General features: G+C 36.1%; 1 protein-coding gene across 1 annotated transcript; it reads left to right on the top strand.

The window, feature by feature from the left end:
• The first annotated feature begins 491 nt into the window (after positions 1-491).
• Positions 492-2,998, top strand: LOC113286240 (protein disulfide-isomerase SCO2-like). Its single transcript, XM_026534905.1, has 3 exons — positions 492-1,076; positions 1,161-1,287; positions 2,675-2,998. Exons 1-3 carry the CDS (start codon positions 645-647, stop codon positions 2,752-2,754), a joined length of 639 nt encoding a protein of 212 aa, XP_026390690.1. The 5' UTR covers positions 492-644; the 3' UTR covers positions 2,755-2,998.
• Positions 2,999-20,547: the final 17,549 nt, after the last annotated feature.

Raw genomic sequence — 20,547 nt, 5'->3', positions numbered from 1 at the left:
ATTCCAATTGTGAGTTGTTATCATTAACCGAAGATTGAATATATGATTGTTGTTGTAGTTGAACTAAAGATTCAGCAGCTGCAATTCTCTCCTCACAATCATCTTCCATTTTCACAAAAAAAATTTCACCCAAAAATATTTTTCCTCCTTCTACTCTCACCTCCCTCACACAAATTCAAATGAAAATACACACTAATCTATCCCCAAATACTTAGGATTTTACTAATTATTATTAACCACTAAACCTGATTAGTGAGGACTAGATTAGAAATTAAAAAAATAATTACATAAAGAATGACCCGAATTTAATATTTGAATCCCTATTTTGTCATGTAGCTATATCCCCAATTAGTTTTGATGTCCCTAATCACGCGTTCCTTACTAAACCCTCACCACCAAATGCTTTGGAGCAGATTCATATTTAGGTCTTGGAGTCATTACAGTGCCACATCACTAGCCCGAAGTAAGTAATAAAGCAAGCGGCCTGGTGCCTACCCACGTTGGGGTCATTTGATTATTTCTCCCTATTTTATCCTCTTCTTCTGCACTGGTAGAAAGAAAATTTCCCCAATTTTGAAACAAAGTACTAAAATTGTTCGAGAGAGAGAGACAATGATTGTTGAATTCTAGTACAATCATAACGAATGTTGATAACAAACCCTAAATTGTTTTCACCCATTACTTTGAAATCATCATTTTTTGCCTCTTCCTCTTCCATTAAACTATCTTCATCTTGTACAGTAACTTGTCAAGCAACAGAAGTTCCATATAAAGTACCTCAATGGTTTCAATCTTCAAAACCCATTTTTGCTGCCATTAATACCACTGTTGGTTTACCTCCGCAAGGTGGAACAACAAATGTTCATGGGTTAAGAGGAATTACTACAGTGAACAATAATAATAGTAGTAGTAGTAATACTACTAGGGTTAATGCTAAGGAACGATGGTCTAGAGATAGAGAGAGTTATTTAAGAGATAATGATGATGCTCTTCCTCTCCCCATGACTGTTCCTGATTGTTCTCCTGTCTCTCCCGATGAAATTGATCGTCGTTTTCAATGTGATCCTGTCATTGAGGTATAAATCTACAAAAATGATTATTTTTTTACTTTCTATGTTATAAATTTTCGTTTTTGAAAATTTGTTTTTCAATGTGATTAGGATTGTAAAGAAGTTGTTTATGAATGGACTGGAAAATGTAGAAGTTGTCAAGGTTCTGGATTTGTGAGTTATTATTACAAAAGAGGGAAGGAGACCATCTGTAAATGCATCCCTTGTCAAGGAATCGGTATTTCTCTTTTTCTTCTTTGATTTTGTTATTGTTGTTGTTGTGGGTTTTGATGTTCTGTGGAATTTAGTGAATTCAGCCTTTTACTACCCCAACTTGTTTGGGACTAAAGACATGGTTGTTGTTGTTGTTGAATTCAGCCTTTTTTGTTCATGTGGTGTCATGACAAATTCAAGATAAACATTTATGTTACAACTTATGATCAACTATTGGCAGCCATGATGTATTGTAGTATCGTCCTTGTGAATTGTGTGTGTCAGGGATGAATGCTCATTTAGCAAGAAATGTTTTTTTGTTTTGGTGGAGTAACAGCAACAACTATGTAACAGCTTTATAGTGCTTCAAGGGTGTATAAGACCCTGCCTTACGAGCTGTAAGGGTTTGGTTTGAATAGGTAGTCTATTGGTTTTATAAAATCTGTCCTGATTGGAACTTCCCAAGCTTAATCATTCTTTTACATTCTTCTCGTGTTTTCTTCTTAACTTATTGGACCATTCCTTTTGTTCGAATCTGGATTTTGCATTAGTGCACCATGTCTTGTAATGTCAGGCATTTCGTCTGATATGAACTTTCTATGCTCCATCGTTAACAGAGATTCCTCTTGGATGAACTTTCCAAATTGGCTCGACCTTTTGGGAGAGCATCCTCTTGGTGTTCCTTGAGTAAGAATTCATAATTGCCGTTTTACACTCTTAGTACAACAAGTTGACAATCTCAATAGAATTTGTTTTTCATATTGAAGTAGTTAAACACTTTTACGAGCTTCCGAAGCCAACCAGTTTCAGACTTAGGAATCATAAATTGCATTGCAATGCGTGATTGCACTCACACACTGTCCATTACCCTGTTTCTGGATTGCTAAACTGTTGGCTGAGCAACTTTATGTTTTTACCTCTTTTTGGTATTTAACCTGTCTTGGAATTCGCTCTAAGTTCATATGCACTCTACATGTACTTATAAAGTCGCTTCATTTCCTTTTAGTGAGGGAAGCAATTCTATCATTTCAAGAATCTGTGTGTACACTTCGGTAGAATGGCAACTTAGAAGGTATACCTTATCTTGGAAAGAGTTCTGATGGTTTGTGTTTGAATGTCCCGGACTATGTTTCCACAATCCAACAGTTAGGTTTGGGATGAAGTGAAAAGGCTTTTATTCTTGAAATAAGTGTAGAGGCCCAAGTCTGAGGAATATTTGATTACTGACTTACTTTTTTGACTATCTCTAGATACTATATGTTGCTGTCTATGTCACTTTTCAGAGTGACTTCCCATCTTTCATCTCTGTGGAAACCAATATTTTGCATCTAGTAGCATGTCAGATAAATATATCTTTGCTATTGTTTGAGGATTCGGAATCCGTATTTATCCATCTTTTTTCATCAATGCAGGATATGTTCAGAAAATCACCGCTAGGAAGGACATTGAAGTAATGGAGGATATAGACAACGATAAACCAACTTGGCAATAATATATTTTTGGACCTCAAAGAGTAATAAATTAACATCTTCTGATTTATTTAATGAGACATCTATCTCCCACACACAGTTTCTTATGCCCTTTCACATTTTTACTCCTTTACGGTCTGCATCATTCTTCACTCTTACTTAATGGGTACAATAAAGAACGATCACCTGGAGAGGTGAACATATAGAATCAAGGACATGAAACATCTCTTATTTTTCAATAGAATTGTTTTATTTCCTCTTGGTTTAGATTTTTGCCTAACTTTTAATTTTTGTTTCCTTGTGTTCATGCGAGAATCTTTTGTTCGATGATACTAATTTGAGAATTCACTTGAGGAATAATACTTCAAACCTCTATATCATTTTGCATGTGGATTTTCCATCAGAAACTTTGATTTGGCTTAATCAGAGAGAGTATGATGGTTACAGATAGGTTATTTTCCGTTACAGATGGGCTACATAGTGACATGGATAAAATCCTCGCCTGAATTAGCCCTTAAATCATCCGTGTGATCCTCCATGGGCCAATATAGGCTCATTGTGAAATGATAGTGTAGGATTCTTGCTAGTGGTATTTGTTAGCCCTTAGTCTCACAGATGCACGATAAGAAAGATGGAACTGCAGTATTCAACTTTTCCTTCCATTTGGGTGGATAGGGCAGAAAAATTTGTCTTGCTGCTTGTCTATTAGAAAATCAGTTGCTATAAATATGCATTCAGGTTCCTCTGTTAGTCATAGGTTATAGTCTTAGTTAGAAAGAGAGCGGTAGGTCATAGGTTGAAAGGATATTGGGCATGTCTGATCTTAATCATAATGGTGTGGGTGATAATGATCATCCGATGAAAGAATTTATCAAAAAGCTAGACAGAAATGCTAACAGGAAGAAAACCCAAGATGAGATCGAGTCTATTCTTTTTTTCCTTTATTCCCAGATCAGAGTGTAGTTTATTAAGAGAAACACTGACATAGACATGTGTGATAAGTCCATCAAAGGGGATAAGTTGCTCTAACGCTTAAAAAAGAACTCTTTGTTTACATGATATAGCAACAACTCTCTGTACTACAGAGTTACAGACCACTATTTCTGTTACATGATAATTTATGTTGTTATAGTTGTTGTCGGTTGTGTTATAGATGTATAATGATCTTTTTCGCTTAACTGCAAACTGGATACTGAAGCAATTAAAATGAACATGTATTATTGTTCTTTGGTTATCCAAGGAGTTCAGCGAGTTAGAACTTGGGATGCATGTTATAACAGTAGCACTGCTCAGTACTTTGAGATAGATTTCTGGAGTAGTTTTTGCTGCTCAGAGCTTCAGATACAGTTTGAAAATAATAGTACTGCTCAGAGCATGTGATTTGGGTTTTGGAAATAGTAGTACTGCTCCGTTATATTTCAAGTTTTGTGGATTGATTGACGGCTCCATCATTGATTTCAGTCAGGAATAATATCCAGCATCTGGTGTATTATAATAAATATACCTGCAACACTCTTTTGGGCAGTTACCTGTCTATTCTTTTTTTTCCTTTATTTCATTCACTACTGAATGGGGTGATAATGTGATATAGTGAATCTTTGCCGGAAAAGAGGATAACGTAGAGATATTTGAATAAGATTATATTCTTTTGCTCGGGTTCACATTTGCTTGCGATTTTTACTTTATTTTTCTTGTGTTCATCTGATGGAACCGCTTGGTCCCAGTCTGGACCTTTATTTACGTTCAAAACATTCTCCTCAGAAATCAGCCTTTGGATCATTTCCATATGATTCTCCAAGGCCATTTTGCTCGTTGTTGGAGTAAGAGAGTGTACAGATACTTGCTAAGGTGGAATAACAGTTCAACACACACACACTCTCTCTCTCTCTCTCTGTTCCAAGGGATCGATGAGGATAAGGAAGAATGAACTTGGGAAACGACTTGTTCATTAGACTGTAGACAAGTTGCAATAAATAGGAGACTGAGGTTAGCTGTTCAGTTGTAGGTATCCGTACTTTATCAGCGAGAGACAGGATGTTGGTTATGTACTTATGTTGGATCAGAGATAATTTTTCTGTGTTAGTGATAATTATCAATTGAATGAGTTTATTAAAATGCTGGACAGAAATGGCGACCATACGATAATGCTAGATGAGAACGAGTAAGGCGTCATCGAGCAACGTAAATTGCTTCGATGCTCTAAAAAAAAACTTCCCTGGGATGTTCTTGTTATTTGAATCCGCATCTAGCTACAACTGTGGTGTGTGCTATATGTGTAGGCTACTTTGACCACTCTTTGAGAAAGCAGTAGTAGTATTAGGAAGGATGTAATGTCTTTATGTAATAGGTATTCTTGATTCATATTGTATGTTCACTTGTTGTTGCTAGTTCCTTGGCCCATTTTCCTGCTCCATATAGATGTAACAAAGAAGTTTCCTACGGATCAGTCACTCGTGTACTGTCATCACTTTTTGTTCCTACTTCATTGGTTGAGGTAAAGTACTTTCACCATGAAAGGTGATAATGTAGAATCAAGTAAATGAAAGTTGAGTGATGTTTGAATAAGACTATTCTTTTGTTCTGGTTCACATTTGCCCACTTATATTTCTTGTGTTCATCCGTAGAAATTCTTCCCCATCTTATCAGGAAAAAGCATCAGATTGTTACAGGTGTATGATATTTTGCTGAGGAAGGGATGCATGGTAAACTTGACTACATTCTCACTTGAAATCAGTCTGATTGGCCATGTCAATTTTAAGCGCACTATATAGGAATCCTGCTAAGGTGGAATAACACCTTGCTCTTTTGTTCAGAGGGCTCAATCAAGATAAAGAAGAACAACTTGACTATTTACTGGTACATTAGACAATCATATTTACTATAAATAGGAGCGTGAGGTGCATTATTTATTTGCAGGTGCTAGTATTTTGTCACAAGGAGAGAGATAGAGATAGAGGTCTTCGGCCATGTTTGATCAAAGGAATTTCTGTGCTAATGATTCTGGTGATCAATCTAAAAAAGAAAAAGATTCTGATGATCAGTTGAAAAAATTTATCAGCATGGTAGACAGAAATGGTGACAACAAGATAACCCGAGATGAGATCGAGTCTATCCTTCGCCAAAAAGGCATATCGTTCCCACAGTTAAGAGCATGGTTTATTAGGAACAAGTCTGACGTTGACATCCGTGATAAGGTCATCGAAGGCGAAATCGAGCAGCGTAAGTTACTTGAATGCTTTAAAAAGAATTACCCCTGGGTGCTCGAGGCCTTGACCGTCTAGCTACAACTATGCGAATTATAAGGCTGCTTGTAATCATGTTTTTATATCTAGTTATTATATCTGTCTCTACGAAAGAGTAGTGGTGGTAGGGTGTGCTGCCTTTACTTGGTTCTTGTTGGTCATTTTGTTGTAAACTGTGTAGTCAGTGACGTGTCTCATATTGTACATCACTCGTTGTTGCTGGTTCCGTGGTCTATATATTCTCCCGTTTTCTTCTATATATATATATATATGGATGCACTAAAGAAGGCCTGTTGTCGGCAACATGAGATTTGGTAATTTTATCACAAAATTGGTTAAAAAGATCAAAATCAACAATTCCTGAGTGAAATGGACAGTTAGATTTTGATACTGTTTAAATGGACAAAAATGTAAAAACAGGCAAGATGTAACCAGTTTCATCGTGCCCATTTTCAAATATTTTTTCTTATTTTTAATTTACACAGGATGTATCCAGTTTCATCCTTGCTATTTTTTAAATTTAAGCTAGGATGAATCCAGTTTCATCCCTGCTATTTTTTTTTGGCCATTTCACCCAAACTATTTTTTACTCGTCCATTTGAACCGTGATTTAAAAATATTTGGACAAATGACCCATTTTCCGTAATTTTATTTTATTTTTTTGACTGAACTAATCATAAAAACCCAAGGTGATCAAACTTGTGGTACAAAAACCCTATTCAAATGTTTGGATCCATTAAAACTCCATCTTAAACAAAATTGATACAAAAATCCCAAATTTCAAAATTGATTGATGAAACCAATTTCAAAATTCTATGATGTTTCATCAAATTTTATGATGAAACCACAAATTTTTCGGGTTTTTTGTGTTACTTTTGTTTTTTGGGGTTTTTGTGTTACTTTTGTTTTGATAAGTTTTTTGTGGATGAATAGTGACACATTTAAGATTATAACTCGCGGACCGTTTTTTTGATCAATTTTATTTAATTAACTCATTTAGTAATTTACCAATCAGTCTTTATTGTATTAATCTGCGCAACTACTACTATTATAACTCAATGAGCAAAACATTGCTTGCATGACTAGTGGCGAATTCAGAGCAAAACTTCCAGTGGGGTACACATTTTTCCCTCTCAAAAATCATTAAAAAGAAAAAAAAAAAAAAAAAAAAACTTCAAAAGTTTCTATAATTTCTATGGAGGCACACTTTATCTTAATTATTTTAGCGATTTTTAGTAATAGTCGAGTTACAACACCAGAGATGTCACTGTCCATGCACAAAAACTCAAACAAAACAAATTGTTCATAAATACCCCATTTAACATAAACAGTCTATATTATCCTTCTAGTTTAAATCACCCCAAAAAAAAAAAATCAACCCCACCTTTAATTTTATAATTACCACCAACAACACACACTCGTGCCACCACCACTGACCACCACCGCACCTCCACCACCATCACCGCACCACCACTGACCACCACCGCACCTCCACCACCATCGACCGCCACAAAATCGTCTGCCACCGCGCCACCGCACCACCACCACCATCGACCACCACCGCCACACCGCCACCACCACCACCTCCGACCACCACCACCACCGCACCACCACCACCATCGCCGCCGCACCATCGCCATCGTCCACCACCACCATCTGCCACCACCACCACCACCGCCGACCCCCCCACCACACCGTTCGCCACCACTGCCACCGCACCACCACCACCATCTGCCACCACCGCCACTACACCACCACCTCCGACCACCACCACCGCACCTCCACCACCATCACCACCGCGCCACCACCACCGTCCGCCACCATCACCACCGCCATCCACCACTGCCACCGTCCACCACCACCACCGTCGACCGCCACCACCATCGTCCTCCACCACCGCCACCGTACCACCACCACACCACCACCACCACCGCGCCAACCACCGCCACCAGCCAGCACCACCACTATCGACCACCTCAGATCACCAACGCCGCCGACCACCACCGGCCAAAACCCGCACCACCGCCAACACCTGCCGCACCTCCACCAGCACCACGACCGCCCACCACCACCATCGACCAAAAATTAGATGAAACCGATTTTGGTTTCATCATTAATACGATGAAACCGATTTTGGTTTCATCATAAAATAACATGAAACCATCGTGAGAATTCAACTGTAAGAAAAATTATAAGAGGTATTATACATGTTCATTGGTAGAAAAAATGTCATGATTGACATGGCATGCCTAAATGCTATTCACAAAGCTTCGTAACACCAACGGATGAAACGTAACTAAACAAAGTGAACCTTAGTCGAAGATCGATCCTGTTTCCGGAAACACATATATAAGCAATTATTGTAACCACAAAAATCTAAGAAATCCATTCAAAATAGACACAAAATTGCAGATATGCAGATGCAGCATAACAAAAGTATACAAGATAAAAATATATCGAAGCTAGGCACAACATCGGTTAACAATGAAACTTTAACGGCTCATCTAAGACTGTACAATAAGGTAAGTGCATAGATTGTTTTGTTTCGCATATATATCATTCATAGTCTAAGAATGAGACAAAATGGATGAAATTGTGCAGATCTTAGTTAAAAACTCACAGTGATGAATTTGCCTTGGCCATCAGCGCGATAGTATTTATTGGCTAGAGGACCTTGCACTACTCCTGATGGACCCAACTTATCTTTATACACTGGGGAGAATGGGGAGACTTGTTAACTGCAGGTACATTTTGAACTGGGGGGGGGGGGGGTCTGAGTAGGAGAAGCAGTTGAAGCAGCAACAAGTGCAACAGGTGCAGATGGTTTTGGTTCCTCAAGAGCAGCAAAGAGATATCCTAAAAACTCTAACCTCCTCCATAACTGACTCTACGACCCATTTATCTGAAACACCGACAAGATTGGTTTCGTCGACATAAAATCTAGAACAAAAATCACATATTAGATGAAACAAAATTTTTATTCAAACCTTAGCAACATCATTAGTTACAGCTAGAATTCAAACTACACAACTACCTAAACATTATCACATTCAGCTTCATGACATTTTGTAAATCACCCACCAACAATATTTGTAACTCAACTTTTTATGTTTCAGACTTAACGTAAACACAAATGCCACTTATTTGATTCAAAGCACATAATCTCCATCACAACTAGCATTGTAAATCCTAATCCACAGATATCAAACACAACAACAATTCAAACTCATAAACAAAATTCAATTTAAGTAAGGATAAGATTAGATGGAACCAATTTTGGTTTCATTATAAATACGATGAAACCAATTTTGGTTTCACATAAATAAGATGAAACCATTATTGGTTTCGTCAGATATAAACCATGATTCATTCTGTTTGACTACACCAATAGCAATAATCTGTGTTGTCTTATAAGAAAAAATAACTTGAAACTCGCATAAATATTGTAAGGCATGGACACACATAGGTCTCAGTATTCAGAACAGGGTCATTCAATTCAGTCATTATATCCAAATCCCAAAGGTAAGTCATACAGGCAAAATAAAGTAAAACTACCATAGTAATTCATTGTAGTGCGGGTGCGTAAGACTCCGACTTGTTAAGTTACATTGTTGTTATTTAGATCATATCATCTTAATTAACGAAGAATAAAGAAAATCAATGATATTAACTTGTTAAGTTACACTGTTGTTGCTGAGATCAGATCACACACACCAGCAAGTAACAAAAAAACTAAAGGTAATTCTACTGAAAATTAAGCTGAATTCAGTGAAACCCACTAGTAACAACATGGATTTAAAAATAAATAAAAATCATTCATTTCATTTCTACAAGTTTGCCATACAAATAATAACAATACAAATTGAAGATAAAATTGGAAATCAAAACATTAATTAATATATGGGTATGTTTTTCCAATTTACCTGAATTCCGAGAGAGCGAAGAGAAGAGACCGCGGAATCAAAAACAGATTTGCGCCTAGCCATGATAGCAACAAAATCTCCATGTATACCAAAGCTACTGATCCACCTGTAGTATTCAAATCTACTTTCCCTTTCACTATATCAACCTTAAATGGAGACTCTATTTCCACACTTCTTCTTTAAAAACTAAAAAAATGTTGGCCGGCCTCCTAGTTGTTTCAAGTAAAACGACAACTACATCCATATGTGAGTTGGAGTATAATATAGGTAATTGAAGCTTTTTTCATCTCAGATGGTTTAATTTACAAAACATATGGGTCAAGTGTTAAAAAAATATAAAACCAAAATTAGATAAAACTAAAATTGGTTTCACCAAAATTAGATGAAACCGAAATTTGTTTCATCATAAATGTACTCTTCAATGTTTCATAATCGATGAAATCTGGTCAAACTAGGGCGGTACTCTCCAATACCTAGCAGGTCCAGCACACTTGGAACTATCTTTATGTACGCAAGGAGAATTCCAACAAGGTACTACAAAGCAAAATAAAAGTTCTGTAAACTAAAACTACATGGAGCGAGTGAACAATCTTTTATAAATATCAAAAATATCAGAATTAGGTAGTGCAGTATGCAATGCAGAAGATTTTATACATCAATTTCAACAATTTTCAAAGCATGACTACAAATAAAACGAATCAACCTAACCATTTTAGTTGCAAATCGCTGCTTCCTCATCATCATCTGTAACAACAACAACAACAACAATAACATTAATCATATAAATATCATATCTCTTTTCACCAGGTTTAATTTTCATCATAAACCCTAAAACAAATTCAACTGAAACATTAAAAACTAACTGGTAAGATTATAAATCAAAAACAACAACTCATATATTCATGTTCATACACAAATGATTTCGTATTATTTGTAAGGATATGGCTTCTCGTTTGCAGGAAATGAATTGAAAAACAAATAAAATTTTATGTGACGACATATAATTGCCTTTTAAGCCTGTAAAATTGCAAGAAATGAATTGAAAAACAAATAAAAATTCATCTCATCAACTCAATTCATTTCAAAAACAAATTTTTGAATCTGTTTAATCCTGTAATGAGAATATCAAAGGAAGAATTGATTTACGCGTCATTTGAGACCAATTCTTCATTACCCTAGACCTAGTTTATCAAATCACCAACCCAATTGACATTTGAGACCAGTTTTTTTTTTTTGACATCCAACTTGAGAATAGATAGATTGAGAAGAAAAATCATATCAATCTTACACAAAAAAAATAAATATCAAATCTCTAGATTTAGTTCGATTTTCACCTTTTTATCTTCCCTCACTTTCCATTCTCGATCTGTATACATTTATGTTGGTAGCGGAGTAGGAGACGATGAAGTAGAAAATGAGACGATGTTAGTGGAGAATCAGGAGAATATCGTGGTTCTGATGGTGGTGCGGGAAGATTTGGAGGAGGTTCTGTTGGTGGTGGTGGTATGAGTGAAGACGAAGAGAGAATACATATTTCGTATGGAGAATAAGAAATGGATGGTAGGGTAAGCTGGGTATTTCTTGAAAATGAATTGGATGTAATTCACCCATATTAATGGATTTGGGGTTTTTGTTTCATTTTTACTGGATATGATTTTCATTTAGCCCAAATAATATGGCTGGTGTTAGTGTAACTCTAAGAGTATCACCTTGGTTTTTTATAGCTTATTATGTTTAAGTAAATAACTAAACGCAAAATTGGTTAAAAAGACCAAAATCAACAATTCTTGGGTGAAAAAGACATCTAGGTTTTGATATTGTTTAAATGGACAAAAATGTTAAAATAGCCAGGATGTAAACAGTTTCACCCTACCAATTTTCAAATACTTTTTCTTATTTTTGATTTACATCAGGATGCGTCCAGTTTCATCCTCGCTATTTTTTAAGTTTAAGCCAGGATGAATCCAGTTTCATCCTTGTTATTTTTTTTGTCCATTTCACCCGTAATAATTTTTACTCGTCCATTAGAACCATGTTTTAAAAATATTTGGACAAATGACCCATTTTCCGACAACTAAAGGGGATTAGTGATCTTGATAACTGTTTACTGAGAGTAAGTATAAAATAATACTACATGCAATGTATTTATACTAGAACTTCACCCGTGCCGTTAGTAAGTAAAAAAGTTATGTCAATTTTAACATTTGTCATTTTTTTTGTGGCTCTATATAAAATGATAATTATTCTATATGTTTTTTAATTGTTATGTTTTATATTTTCGAGAATTGCTAGGTTGACCTAATATTTGTCTTGAAAAAACCACTGGGTGAAACATGTAGTGAAACCAATTGAAAACATTTACTATCATTGTCATTGTTGGGTTTTTCTCGGGTTGTTTTTCGGAAAAACTTGCGGTCATCTTGTGCAATTGTTTCTTTTGTATTAATGACCATCTTATTTTCACATTAAAAAAATCAACCACAACATCCATTTTTTTTTGCTAGAAAAAGACTTTTATTCATAAAAATAAAATAAAATCAGAGTACAAAATTGTCAGAGATAAAGTGAGGTTGGTTATCTAGCCATTCACCCATCACTCTGTTCCTGTTACAATATTTGGCTGCATTGTCAGCATGCCCATTAAAGTTTCTAGATTTTTTTTTTGAAATTCAACAAACTGAAAAGAACTTAATAAAGAAGAACAATCGTCTAGAATCGAACTACTGTACCAACTAATCTGGTAGCTTTTATTTTGTAAATAGGAAATGCAATTACTAGCGTCACTTAGGATGCAGATCTTCTCTAAGTTTCTATTCTTCTCCCATCTGATTGCCTCCAAAACTGCAAGGCTTTCAGCTTCCTCTGCGTTCCTAATTACTGCTAGTTGGACTTTGCATCCATTATATTGACCTGCCAAACAATATGACACAATTCCAAGTCCAACATTGTTAGTGTATGTGTTATAAGAAGCATCACAGTAAATTAAAACACATTCAGAGGGCAAAGAATCAGTGATAGGATATCTTATGTTGCTGGAGATAGCATTGTTTATGGAAGCAACATTAGATGGATCGGAAGTAGCTAGCTGCATATCATTGACTAGCTTAACTGACCGCCTAGCAGTGGTTTCCTTATTCAGTCTCAAACCCTGAAAAACATACATGCATCTATCTCTCCAAATACTCCATGTTGTAGTGCTGATAGCACATTTAAGATCTGTAGGCAGTTTACTATCAAGAAGATCTTTCACCCAATCCTTAATGGAGATAGTCGAGTTAGCAAGCTGCAAGACATGGCTTCCCCATGGAACCAAATTCCACACAGAGATAGAGAAATTGCAATGTAAAATAATATGCTCAGCAGATTCAAATTCATGGTTATCACACCATGTTACAAATGAGATCATGGTTAGGATTATGACTACCTATTCGAACCTTAGAAGGTAATATGTTCTCATAGCATTTCCACAAAAATAATTGAATCTAAGATAAGACTGGCAAGATCCAAATGGATTGATATCTAGTATCCGTGACTAGAATTTCAATATTGCTTCTAGGTGTATTAGAACTAACTCTATAACATGATTTAACGGAAAATAAACCATTCTTAGTGTGAGGCCAAAGCAACCTATCTGAACCAGATATAGGAATTCTAGTGTTTAGAATCTTACGAGAGTTTTCAGGGGTGAAAAAAGAGTCAATCATTTCCTGATTCTAAGTACCTGTAGAGGGATTGATGAATTCACTAACTTTATAATCAGGGTTAGGGTTGGTAGAGCATAGGGGGTTAGACTGTTGATAAATCCAGTTGTCCCTAAAAGCAAGAATATTGGTTCCATTTCGAACTTCCCACATATAATGTTTTTTAAGAAATTCTAAACCAGTACATATACTAGTCCAAACCCAAGAACAATTATGAGATTTAACATAATGAAGAGGGTGGCAATTCTTAAAATGTTTGCATTTCAATATACGAACCCATAGAGCATCAGGAGAATGAATCAAATGCCAGGTTGTCTTAGCAAGTAAATAAATATTGAAGTATTTCATATTTTTAAACCCTAGACCTCCTTGAGATTTATGAGTACATATGTTGTTCCAATTTTTGGGATAAATCCCAACTGCGTTATTCTCCCCCCACCAAAAGTCTCGTTGTTTTTGATCCATTTTATGAATGATATTATCAGGTAAGAGGAATGAATTCATGTGATAAATGGGGGAAGATCTCAAAACATTTTGAACCATCACAGAACGTCCAGCTTGTGAGTTCTTACCCTTCTAGTTGGGAACTTTCCTATCAAAGTTATTAACAAGATGGGAAAAAGCGTAATTTTTAGATCTACCAATGAATAATGGGATGCCTAAGTGTTTGTCATCTAGGCCTATCTTTTTAACCTTAAGAGATCTTATCAAAGAAACATGTTAGAGCATTTCTCGGTCGAACTCTCATGCGTTGCTATCTCAAGCATGTTTGTCAATGTTAGTGATCAAAACTATAAGTCTTGATTTCTAGTCCATTATAGCTAAGTCTCGGACTAGGATAGAAAGTGTAGTTGAGCTCAAGGACTTCATGGCGATTCATCATACAAGTAGAAGAACTACTCAAGGAACCGGTGAAACTTCTCGACAAAAAAGGTATGTGAAGACTTGAACTTATCTATCACTCAAAAGTCTATCTACTCTATCTCCTACTCTTTGAGACAAGAAGTCGTATGATATATATATAGACTTGGATTATACACATTTGGTATTTCGATCCGAGTATACCTCGCCTATCTATATATCGAAATATGTGTTGGTAAGCGTTTCGATCAAGTTTATCTTTACCTAGTGACGAAAGTCATGATATGTTTCAATCGTCTTGAAAATTTCTTTGACGAGAAATGGTGTAACAACCGTATAACGTCCTCTAAGAATGTTTCAATGATTGAAATGAGAGTTTAGATTACATAACCAATGGTGGACATAAGCATTGTTGTGGAAACACATTTATGTATAAGTCCTATTCCTTGAACCAAAGTTTGCGAACTTTGTTGATCAAGAGAACCGGAAGAATGACGTGAGCCAAGTCCGCGAACTGCCGAAGTTCTCAAGCCCGAGAATTTCTGATGGAGTTGACAGACTACTTGCGTGAAGCTAAGTCCGCGAACTCAGTCCGCGAAGTTCTCATACCCGAGAATTTCTGCTGGAGTTTGTAAACTCTACCCGGTAACTTAGGTCCGCGAACCTAGTATGCGAACTTGAGAAGGTTATATATCTGAAGATGATTTATGAACTTAAACTTAAAAAGACTAAGGAATGCAGTTTGCAAACCGTGACTATAGAAGTTCATGAACCGATTCAAGTGAATCAAATCATCTTTGCTTCAATTGTGTCTTGTGTAGTACATGAGATTTCCTTGCAATTGAACAATTCTCTAACTAGTTCATCTTGAAGTCATTTGAACTAATTATGGTGAAGAAGAATATGGTTGATATGAAATGCTCATATGGCTAACATTTGGTTAACTATTGTTGAACCAACAAGTGCATACGTTTGGGTACGGTTAACAAACCTAGAAACGTGCATTGTCAAGTGTGTGTAACAAGATAATTTTTCGATCTAACGGTTGAGAAATATTAGCTTGAATCTAAATTAGGTTTTCATCTAACGGTGGATGTTGATTGCTTTGTTACCAAGGTAACTTAATTGCAAATCCTGATTTGAAAGACTATATAAAGGAGACATCTAGTATTGTGCAAAACTAATCCCCACACCATGGATGTCAATGGGTCTGGTTCCTCCCGGATATCATACTACCCAGAACTGGACCCGATTATTTTTACCGGTTCCGGGTCCTAACGGTTCTGGATCCGGTTCCTAAATTGATGGACCCAGAACCGGACCCTATTAAACAGCCGGGTACCCACCGGTTCCGGGTAATTAATGGGTATTTACTTAAACATTTTGAAAATAAACTCTGGAAAGTTCAAAATCTAAATTTCTTTATACAGTTTCAGAATCAAGTGGTACTCTGCAATCTAAATTCTAAAACCAACAGAGACTATACGAAGAAAATTAAAATATACATCCAGGAAAGAAAGATATATTAACTGCTAAATGACTACAATTCCTGTAGAATCTTGATCATAACCAAAGCTAACGGGTGTAGTTTGAAAGTAAAACTTATACAGAGAACTTATTAATTAATTAAATGATTAGTGGCTGCATTAAATTTGGTAAAAACTACAAAAGGATTACAGTACTGCTCTTAGTAGTAGCATTAAAACATCCACAGTTAAAGTCTCATCCATTAATTAATTAATTAATTGATCTAATGAGGTATAAGCAAAAACATCTCATGGTGCTCCTGCATAAAACTAAAAAGATGATAAAATTGAAATACTAAGAAAAAGATGATATCATAGCAACACAGTAAGTTTGTGAGGCGAGAGATGATGATTCAGTATAGATTTATTAGTGCATATTCTATTGTTAGGGCATCGATACAAAATTTGATCGGGTACCCGATATCCGTGGGTATCCATCGGGTATATCCGATTGGGACCCGATATTAATCGATTCCCAATCGGATCTACTCGACGGGTACTAAATCTACTAATGGGTCTCAAATCAATACCCGGAACTGGACCCATTATAGGCGGGTCCGGTTCTTGGTATTTGGGTACCCATTGACAACCCTATCTCACACCTTACGTGTGATACTAGTTTGCGTGCTAGAGTCGTTTCTCCTTTAACCTTTGGTTTTCTTCTTCTAAAACCAGGTTAACGACTTAAAGACTTCATTGGGATTGTGAAGCCAGACCGATACTAATTTTATAGTAGTTGTGTGATTTGATCTTGCATCTTCTATCGTACGAGTACAATCAGATTGATTGGCTTGAGATTGATATCTCCGATAGGGAAGATATAAAAATTAGTCACAAACATTTTCGTCTCATTGTTTGTGATTCCGCAACATCTTGTTTCATTACCATATGATTAAGATTGTTGTGAGGTGATTGATAACTCCAGGCTGTTCTTCGGGAATATAAGACCAGATTATCAATTGGTTCCTGTTCACCTTGATTATTATCAAAAGACGGAACAAAACCTTTAGAATTTATCTGTGGGAGACAGACTGATCCTTTGATAGACTTGTCCGTGTGAGACAGATTTGTTTATTTTCAAAGCCTGCGATTTTGGGTCGTAGCAACTCTTAGTTGTGGGTGAGATCAGCTAACGGAATCAAGTGCGCAGTATCCTGCTGGGATCAGAGGCGTAGGGAGTACAACTGTACCTTGGATCAGTGGGAGACTGATTGGGGTTCAACTACAGTCCAGTTTGAAGTTAAATTGGAGTAGGCTAGTGTCTGTAGCGACTTAATACAGTGTGTGTTCAATCTGGACTAGGTCCCGGGATTTTTTTGCATTTGCGGTTTCCTCGTTAACAAAATTTCTAGTGTCTGTGTTATTTCAATTTCCGCATTATATTGTTTTATCTTTATAATTGAAATAATACAGGTGGTGCGTTAGATCGTCAATTAGAGTAATCCAACCTTTGGTTGTTGATTGATCCTTGGATATTGGTCTTTGGTACCATCCAAGTTATTCCTTGCATTTGATTAGAACTCCCAGTTTCTGCTTGAGTAAATCAAATCAAGAGGAAAGATATAAACTCGTTGATATACTTTTAATTGATTGATTCTTGTCGATTCTCTTAAAATTATATTCGAGTTTGTCCATATAGATTTCTAAGAGAAATATTGGGTGGTGTTGTTAGACCCCCGCCTTTTCAATTGGTATCAGAGCAGGCAAACACGTTCAAGACCTTACAAGTCTGTGTTTATAGCGATCTGACTCTATGGACAGAGGTGCTATCTCTATTAACGTACCACCAGTCTTCGATGACACTAATTACTTATGGTGGAAAATTGTTATGCGATATTTTCTTCAAGCGCGTGATTTTCAATCATGGGTATATGTTGTTAATGGCTATGATGCTCCCGTTGTGGCAGTTGGAGATGTAAATGTTCCCAAGAATATTGGTGAATATAATCCTGCCGAGATACTTGCTGCAAAGCAAAATTACGACGGGTTGAATGTCATTACCCCAAATCTTCAGCACCATGTGTCAAATTGCACTAGGTCTAAAGATGCTTGGGATATCTTAGAAACCGTATCTGAAGGTAACTCCAGTGAAAAGGAAGCTAGGCTTCAAAAACTTAATTCCGATTGGGAGAACCTTCGTATGGCAGATGAAGATACATTTGATGAGTTTAATCTCAGAGTGTCTGAAATTGTTAATGCATCTTTTGCATTGGGTACGACTATTCCTGAAAAGGACATTGTGATGAAAATTCTTAGATCCTTGACATCTAGATATGAGTCTAAGAAGCATGCCATCGTTGAGGGAAATAACCTTGATAATCTTTCTAAAAATACATTGATTGGAAAGATAAAGATCTTTGATCATGAGCATACATCCAAAATCGGAAAGGATGTTGCCTTTAAAGCACATAAGAACACTAAGTTACTTGATAAAAGTAAAGTGTATATGTCTCTGAGGATGATTTTTCGGATGGAGATCTTGAGAAATCAGTCTCCTTGATCACAAGACAGTTTAGAGATCTTTTATTGAAGAGAAGTAAACGGTTTTCAAGAGAAAAACCTAGGTCATCAGATAAACCTCACAATCGCGTCCCTCCTAAAAACAAGGATGCTGATGAGGCTGATGACGAGGATATGCCACAGTGATTTAAGTGTAAAGGTTTTGGTCATTTTGCAAACGAGTGCCCAAATTGTAGAAAATACATTGGGAACAAAGGTTTTGCTGTAACACTTGATGAGATGTCTGAGATCTATGATTCTGATGAAGATAGGAAATCAAGCGTTGGTCTTCTATGTGAAAACATTGATTTTGATAATTGTAGCAATACATATATCAACCTTGATGGTTTCTGTGAATAAGAGAATCCAATCAATCTGGAAGAATCAATTGACCCATCCTTTGGAAACTCTGTTTGTAATGTTTCAGGATCTACTATGTGTCTGGCTGCTTTCACACCATAGATGCCTGAATACGATCCAAGTTTGACGTGCTCGTTTTGTTCTCAGAAGGGTCATGAACTATCAAGATGTTACAAGTACAAACATCAAGTGAGGTACGCCAATAAACTTCAATGAAGAGAAAATCGATTGGCAAGGAAGCTTAAACTTGCTCAGAAGACTGTTGAGGTATGTAGGAATTTATCTTCATCTAAGAAGTTGGTTTCCAAAGACAATATAAGACCATTAGAGAAGAAAGTATGGTCAAATCGCTTTGATAGACAGAAGTCAGAGGATTCCTCTCAAGAGGAAAATGGTGGACAAATTGTTGTTCACCACAACACAAATTAATTGTGTTGTTTGGTAAATCTTGTCTCATGTGCCTGATCAAAAAAGATAAGATTGTGTACCGCTCAGGCTTTAGGAAAAGATTTTTTCTTTGGTTTTTTTTTACTGTCTATCAAATAAAGTAAAGGGTTATTATTGATAATTCTACTCTTTATAGGGTTGAGAATTGGGCATCCACGAACCTGTTTAAACGTTGCGAACCCTACATTCCTTTTTCCTCTCTGATATCCTTTATATCTTAAGACTGCTTGATGAGATTGTGAATTCCACTCACAAAAACTAGTTGTTTATAAATGTTCTCTAAGCATCATGTCTTTGGATGGAAAAGATATTAATATGATTGTTAAGCCATCAATCAAGGAAAAAGAGAAATCTCCAGTAACTCCTTCCTTGAAAAGAAAGAGGAGGAATACAAGAAAGCCAAGGGATGTCCCTTCTAACTCTCATAAGTTTTCCGATGTTCTTGATGAGTTGAAGGAAGTAATAAAGGATATTAGTGAAATAAAGTCGATCGTTTTAAGATCTTTGGAAATTCAGAAGGCCCTGGTTCGACATCATCAGCCGAGACGGTTTGTTGGTATTGACTCATTCCTACAGAAACCTTATATTCCAATGGATGTTGACGACAAGGAGTTCGGGAATGATGAGTAATTTCTCAAAGACATTGTTGCCTAGTATGTCTTCTTTTTGGTTTAGTTGGAAGAATAACTAGTGCTTGGAATAACAATGATTGTGACTACACATAGCTATTATTGTTCATCTTCTTGTTCTTTTTTAGGTTTATTGGTTTAAATTCTAAAAATATTTGGAGGATGATGTTTATACAGTATTAATATTTATGATTTGTTATATTGCAATTTGTTATGGATTGGTGTTTACGTCCGTGAACTATGTTTATCCCATACTTTGTCAAAAGTAAAGTCGCTCATGGTCAGTATTCACGTACTGGTAAAAGAATGAATGGACTTTTGAAAAATACAAAAGTGATGCCTATATTGTCAATTATTTGATGGAAGATAGGTTAGAATCTTTTGTTTTCAAGGATTATGTCTATTAATATCGTTATGCAAATAGTGGTGGAAAATAAAATGAATCCTTGTGTGTGAGGCTCTGTAATGTGTCTTATGTTGAGCACTATACAACCAAGTTGATTTGTTAGCTTAGTTGGTGTTCCATGAGATATGTTATGTTGAGCATATTGAACTAAATTAATCATCTTGTGTGGTTATTTAGTTATTGCTCCGTAAGATTTCTTATGTCGAGCAAAATGAAAATTAA

This window comes from Papaver somniferum, chromosome 6, assembly GCF_003573695.1.
Source record: "Papaver somniferum cultivar HN1 chromosome 6, ASM357369v1, whole genome shotgun sequence".
Classification (NCBI taxonomy): Eukaryota; Viridiplantae; Streptophyta; class Magnoliopsida; order Ranunculales; family Papaveraceae; genus Papaver; species Papaver somniferum.
This window is presented reverse-complemented; position numbering and strand designations above follow the sequence as displayed.

What these genes read in the sequence shown, in the direction of transcription:
- LOC113286240 (XM_026534905.1), top strand. Translation starts at nt 645, where the DNA reads ATGTTGATAACAAACCCTAAATTGTTTTCACCCATTACTTTGAAATCA. An exon ending in AATGTGATCCTGTCATTGAG is followed by an intron (nt 1,077 to 1,160) that starts GTATAAATCTAC and finishes CAATGTGATTAG; the next exon opens with GATTGTAAAGAAGTTGTTTA. An exon ending in CATCCCTTGTCAAGGAATCG is followed by an intron (nt 1,288 to 2,674) that starts GTATTTCTCTTT and finishes TCATCAATGCAG; the next exon opens with GATATGTTCAGAAAATCACC.